At 42.8% G+C, this 7,500-nt stretch overlaps 1 protein-coding gene across 1 annotated transcript in view; it reads right to left on the bottom strand.

The window, feature by feature from the left end:
- LOC143287306 (uncharacterized) overlaps positions 1–7,500 on the bottom strand; it is a 17,184-nt gene that overhangs the window by 7,824 nt on the left and 1,860 nt on the right. The window contains exons 2-5 of the mRNA XM_076595255.1: positions 6,081–6,134; positions 5,219–5,304; positions 3,653–3,800; positions 481–637 (exon numbers count right to left, since the gene is read on the bottom strand). Coding sequence (XP_076451370.1) covers positions 481–637; positions 3,653–3,800; positions 5,219–5,304; positions 6,081–6,134 — 445 coding nt within the window. The remainder of the gene's footprint in view (positions 1–480; positions 638–3,652; positions 3,801–5,218; positions 5,305–6,080; positions 6,135–7,500) is intronic.

Raw genomic sequence — 7,500 nt, 5'->3', positions numbered from 1 at the left:
CTACTGCTGCTGCTGCTGCAACTGCTGCTGCTACTACTACTGCTGTTGCTGCAACTGCTGCTGCTACTACTACTACTGCTACGACGACTACTACTTACTACTGGTTGTATTCAGACTGAACAGGAAAACCGTTTGCCAAGACTCAGGCTTTGACACACAACCGACAGAGCTGGAAGAATCTGGTTCTTTTGTGCGGCACTCCATTGACACGGATGACCGAATCAGACTGTTGATGACACCCGCACAGATTTGTTCACTTTTTACTCGCGCTTTAAAACAGAACCCCCCCCCCCCTCCCACAACACCCTCTCCAACTCTGCCCCCCTTCCCATTGTGAAGCATCCCTATTGTCCTAAAACAAAATCAAAACGAAACAGAGGAAAAAAGAAAGAAAAAAAAGAAACACACACACACACACACACACACACACACACACACACACACACACACACACACACACACACACACACAGACCCTAACCCTGAGGGTACGTGTAGAGGTCACGCTGACGGATGGCACGTGCCGCCCACCACAGGATGACCCCGGACAGCAGGTCCACCACGCTGTCCACCAGGCTGGAGATGATGGACATGGACCCCGACAGGATGCTGGCCACCAGCTTGCCCACCGTCAGCAACTGGAGACATGCACAGAGGTGGACAGGACACAACGATCAGAATCACAGTCTGGATCAGAATCTTCTTTTTCTTCTTCTTTGTTCGTGGGCTTCAACTCCCACGTTCTCTCGTCTGTACACGAGTGGGCTTTTACGTGTTTGACCGTTTTACCCCCTGCAGAATCTGAATGGAAATCCCTTTATTATCTCAGGAGGAGAGGAGAGAAACAGGTCAGAATCAGAGTCGGAATCCTTTTATCGTATCATTCCAGAGAAGCTGACAGTGGTGATGTCATCTATCTGCGAACGAAGACTACACTAGATGGGACATGAACTGAGACAACAAGGATCATACGCCAAGCCCTGAACTGGACAGTTACAGGACAGAGACAGAGTGGACAGCCTAACATGAACTGACGACAAACAGCGGACAGAGATACGTCAGACCGGTCCACAGACGATGCGATGACACCAGCAAAGTGGCTGAGGACTGCGGAGAATGGAGCGCTCTGACCGACTGCCTCATACGTCCTACAACGCGGGAGCGTCTAAATATAATAATAATAATAATAATGGATACTTATATAGCACACTATCCAGAAATCTGCTCTAGGTGCTTTACAAAAACGCTTTTGATAACATAAAACATTATATCTATGTTACATACACACACCAAAATGTGACCACACACACACACACACACACACACACACACACACGCACGCACGCACGCACGCACGCACGCACACACACACACACACACACACACACACACACACACACACACACTGCATACATACATATTAACATGCATGTGTATCTAACAGCTACCCTAACACATACGCACACACAGGCAGGCACAAACTTACATAAACACACGCACACACGATACACATTCATATACATGCATGTAGTTGTGGACCTGCCACAATTGAACTTATTGCTGAGGGAAAAGGTGAGTTTTGAGACGAGATTTAAAAGATGCGAGGGAATCAGAATGACGGAGGTTATCAGGGAGCTTGTTCCATGTCTTTGGCGATTGAAAAGAAAACGATCTGTGTCCATAGGTCTTACTTCTGACGTGAGGTATCCTGAGAAGTCGAGTATCAGAAGAAGAACGGAGCTGGCGAGACGGGGTATAGATATGGATGAGTTCAGAAAGATACTTTGGGCCAGATCCGTTGAGTACGGAAAAGGTCAGAGTGGATAGCTTATAGTCTATTCGATCAGAAACAGGCAACCAGTGGAGTCTGAGAAACGTACAGATCACATGCAGAACATAAAAGTATGGGCACACAACATGTAACAATAACAACAAAAAATAGCAGTAAAAATCAAAGCAAAATGAGTCCGATAAAAAAGGTATCACGCTTCCATCATTAAACACATGCCCAGACACATAAACACAAACGCGCGCGCCTGCACATAATAATAATAATAATTATTATTATTATATAGCGCTGAATCTTGTGCAGAGACAATACTTTCACACCAGTCATTCACACGCATGCATAACTGTAAAACTGAAGAGAAGAAACTGAAGACAAGGAAGAGGCAGGCGAGGGAGGCTATCTTGTGGAGACCTGACGAAGCGAAAGAGGAAGTTCATTCCAAATTCAAGGTCCAGAGACAGAGAAAGAACGGCGTCCAACAGTAGTGTGTTTGAATCTGGGTATGCGTAAACAGAGTGGGTCCGAAGCCGATCGTAGACATCGAGATGGAGTGTAGAGGTGAAGGCAGCACAAAGATTTCCGGGCAGATTTGTGAATACATTTATAACATAAAGTGCTGATCTTGTACTTTATTCTGTGTGAGACAGGGAGCCAATGGAGATGTTGCAAAAGAGGAGTGATGTGCACCCATGTACGCTTTTTTTTCTTTTTTTGTTATAATGCACACATTCGCAACATATTGAATAAATACGATGATGAAATCAATATGGAGTCAATACCAAGTTCAGGTGCGGAACAACAAAATGTAGGCGGATTCAGCATCAGAGCATCAAGGGAGGAAGAGGGACAGATGATGAAATCAATATGGAGTCAATACCAAGTTCAGGTGCGGAACAACAAAATGTAGGCGGATTCAGCATCAGAGCATCAAGGGAGGAAGAGGGACAGATGGAGAGGTGGAGAGGGAGAGTACTGAAGGCTACCATGTCGGATAAAAGTGTGTGGTTTAAACGTTTTAATTCAATAGGGCAAAACAGGGTAAATGTTTGGAAATTGTACTTTCTGATTTGTACCTTTGGCCGTTTTCGATAATTGTGACCGTGTGCGATCAGATTTACAGGTCCTTGGTTGTTGACTTCCCTTGCGCCCGCAGACATTGCAAAATGGCGAGAACTTTGCGCCCTCTAAAGTAAACTGTTAAAAACACCAAACTGTGCTACAGTACGCAGACTGTAAGAGAAGCGGTAAGAGATGCGATTATTTAACAACAGATTTGCTGAGAGAGTTTGAGAGAGTGATTGACAGAGAGAGAGAGAGATGGGGAGGGGGGATGGATGGAGGGTGGCTGCGTGGGTGTTTGTACACACGCGCGCATGCATGGGCTTATGACCCATGTGGCCGTGCTTGTGGTCGTGCATGCTATGTTGTGCATGCTATGTTGTGCATGGTATGTTGTGCACGTGGTCGTGCATGCTATGTTGTGCAATGTGTGTAGACACGCCCGAAACATGAAAGGCACTGAAAATGGAAACAAAACCAAAACTGGCTGGTATGAATAGGCCCTCATGATGAAATCTTTCTAAATGGGTTGCTAAACGTGTGTTTGTGTCTTCTTCTTTTTTTCCTTCTTTTTTCTTTCTTTCTTCTTTTTAAAAAAAAAAAACCCGAGCACTTGTGTTTCTGTAGCTCAGTCATTTCGCAAAACAAACATTGATAAATAAACGAAACAAATAAACAAAATAATGTTGCAATAACTAAATTAGCCAATGACACCCTTTCAAATTCGATGTCAACTGTCCTTTGATTTTAGAAAATAAAACACGCACACACACACACACACACACACACACGAACCGATTCTTACAACATTGATGCAGAAAGACGCTTGAGAGTATCGTAGAACCTTCGTGTTCTGTGCTTCCATGGCAGCGTCGTCTGTGACGTCATTTGTGAACGTGCCGCAGACTTCTTCGTAGGCGTCAATGAGGTCATCCTGAGCCTTGTAGAAAGATCTGCAAGACCAGAGACACATCCACTCGGAGATTAAAAAAAAGAAGAAAAAAAAAAAAAGAAGAAAAGATTAACAAGAGAGACAAGGCCTTCAAGACTCACTTGTGATACACTTAAAAAAAAAACAATCTATTCGTTAAAATGTGTTCTGTATTTGTTATTATAAAGCTTCGCGTTAAAAAAAGAAAAAAAAAGAAAAAAAAAAGTCCTAACCAGATTCGAATTAAGTCCCCTAGCATTAATTACAGAGTAATTTCCCTTCTTTACTATCTGCACCAAAACGTTTGCAAAATAAATAAAACTTCCATGCTTAGCAAAAGAAGTTCCTGTTTGAACAAAAAATGATAATAATGACTGCTCTTGTTGTTGTGTCAGAATATCAGATCAAAGTGCCAAGTTTAGAGAATACAATTTTTTTAAAAATATAACAGTAAATGCAGTTTGGATATAAATAAATAGGCTTCACTTTTTTTGTGCCCATCCCAGAGGTGCAATATTGTTTTAAACAAGATGACTGGAAAGAACTGAATTTTTCTTATTTTTATGCCTAATTTGGTGTCAACTGACAAAGTATTTGCAGAGAAAATGTCAATGTTAAAGTTTACCACGGACACACAGACACACACACGCACACACACACACAGACAACCGAACACCGGGTTAAAACATAGACTCACTTTGTTTACACAAGTGAGTAAAAAAAAAATTTTTTTTTTAAAGAAGAAAAGATTAAAAAGAAAAAGAAAACGAAGACTGCTTTTTAGTTACCTGATTCTGCAAGACACGGCAAGAATAACACAACGTATTTTGCTTCTTTGTTACCTGATTCAGCAAGACAAGACGATGCAAGTGTGTGTGTGTGTGTGCGTGTGCGCGCGCGCGCGATTGTGTGTGTGTGTATGTGTGTGTGTGTGTCTGTCTGTCTGTGTCTGTGTGTTTCAGGAGTGCAGGCGAACTGATACACTGAGATTGGAGAGAGAGAGAGAGGAAGAGGGGGGGGGGGGGGGGGCGGGCGGAGACAAGACATTCTTTATTATCGAGGATAACAGATAAACACTGGCTTTTTTTCATCCAGTCCCCGCCCTGAAACAGGGTCTACACAACACAAAACTACATTATATGTCATTGCATGCACTACACAATGTTACTTAATGTCATAGAATGCGAATACTATACCACATGAAGGCATAAGAATGGTAAAAATCACACACACACACACACACACACACGCACAGGCACAAACATGGTATTAATAATCGACATACACACACACACACACACACACACATTCTCTCTCTCTCTCTCTCTCTCTCTCTCTCTCTCTCTGAGAGAGAGGGAGGGAGAGAGAGACAGAGACAGAAACAGAGAGAGAGACAGACAGACAGAGACAGACAGACAGACGGACAGACGGTTGTTATACCTCAGACGTTTGGATTTGATCTGCTGAATCCGCGATCCTTGTTTCAGGGCCAAAAATCCAGACAGTGAGGTTTCCCACGATTCTTCCTGACCACATCAAAGACACATTGTTTTGTATGTATGTATGTATGTATGTATGTGTTTGTTTGCATGCAAATGAGTTATGAATGAACATGGGAATACCACAAATATAACTTCCCAATCTGCATCAGTTACACTTACAGAAAGACCGTAAAACAGAATGTTTGTTAACACAATAAACCGAAAAGAAAACGGAGGAAAATAGGTGGGGTGGGTGAAAGAGGGATGGAAAGAAGAGAAGAGGGAAGATTTAAACACAGGTATGTGGATCACATTTAAACTGCCAGGAATCACGGGCCGCTAACACAGCCTGATACACACAGAAGACAATATACCTGTCGCACTGTTGCATGTGTTGAATGGTTGGGAGACTGACAGAGTTAACAGAGCTCTCTCTCTCTCTCTCTCTCTCTCTCTCTCTCTCTCTTTAAGCTTCGATCCACGCTTACGTCGTAAAGTAACTTCTCATGTCATATGTATAACTTTACTTGAGTGCTGTTTGATATGCATGTGTTATCTATCGGTACTGTGTATTACGTAGCTGAGCGTATGTCGCTGGACAAAGTATGATATATTTCTTGTTTATTTTCTCCTTCTCAAATGTGTTTTTCTTGCACCCTTTCATGAGGGGCAATGGCCTATAGATGAATAAACCATTCATCCATTCTCTCTCTCTGTCTGTCTGTCTGTCTCTCCCTCTCTCTCCACACACACACACACACGCACGTTTAATATACACAAACACTGATGGAGGCACCAGAAACACACAGAGTGAGACACACCTTCACAGATATGCTGTTGTAGGTGTGCTGTGAGTCCTGGCGTGCTATCAGGGTCTGAAACACACACACACACACACACACACACACACACACACACACACACGCACGCACACACACACACACACACACACACACACACACACACACACACACACACACACACACACACATCATTATGTTCCATGAAAATCACCAACGCCCAGGACAAGATTCTGCCATAGACTACTTCGTGATCGTCAGTTTCTTTCGAGAAAATTTACAACAACCAAAAAAAAAAAAAAAAAAAAAACCAAAAAAAACCCCAAAACAAACAACAACAACAACAACAGCAACAACAACAACAACAACAGCAACAACAACAAAACACAAGCAATTTTTAAATGATACATAAAGCAAACATGTATAAGGAAAAACAAATAACGACAAATCACAAGTCCCGGGCACCAATGACAACCGAAACGCCCAGCATACACAAAAAAGTACAACAATGTAAAAAAAACAAAAACAACAACAACAAAAAACGTCCAGATGTCAACACGTTGACCATAAACTCGCCACAGGCGTGGACTTTTTTTTTTTTTTTTTTGAATGGAAATGGAAACTGGGGGTCTTCAGGAAAGGACAAGATATTCAAAGTCACAGACTTGGAGACAGTCCCCCCCCATTTCCCCATTTCTTTGAATAGATATGTCTAAATCACGAAGGAGAAGGATGATGACGTTACTACCGTGGAGATAGAGCAATTATTTTAGGTTTCACACCATGTCACATAACTGCAATCTACAGCTTTTTTTGCAGGCAGCATCATAGCCGAGTGGCTAAAGCGTTAGACTTTCAATCTAAGGGTCCCGGGTTCGAATCTCAGTAACGGCGCCTGGTGGGTACAGGTGGAGATTTTTCCGATCTCTCGGGTCAATATATGTGCAGACCTGCTTGTGCCTGAACCCACCTAGTGTGTAAACGCACGCGGAAGACAAAATACACACGTTAAATATCCTGTAATCCATGTCAGTGTTCGGTGGGTTATGGAAACAAGAACACACCCAGCATGCATACCCCCGAAAATGAGAATGACTGCCTGTATAGTAGTGTAAATAAAGAAACGGTAAAATTGTACATGTCTGTCTAAGTATGTATGTGTGCGTGCCTGAAATCTGATTGAATGACAAAGGAAACGAATGATGAGCGCCCAGTGGCAGCCGTCAGTCGGCTGTACCCAGGCAGACAGCCTGTTGTGCATATGACCCGTGTTTGTAAAGCACGAGAATACGCGCTGTGTAAGTTTCCATGTCATTCATTCAGCATCCAACAGGCCCGAGAGATACCGACACCTCCAGTGGTTGCTTAGAAACGTTTGAGCAACTCTCTCTAAAAAAACAAAACAAAACAACAACAACAAACAAACACACACAAAAAAGAA

This window comes from Babylonia areolata, chromosome 11 (assembly GCF_041734735.1).
Source record: "Babylonia areolata isolate BAREFJ2019XMU chromosome 11, ASM4173473v1, whole genome shotgun sequence".
NCBI classification, from domain to species: Eukaryota; Metazoa; Mollusca; class Gastropoda; order Neogastropoda; family Buccinidae; genus Babylonia; species Babylonia areolata.
Note: the sequence above shows the minus strand (reverse complement) of the source record. Positions and strands in the feature narration are given on the sequence as shown.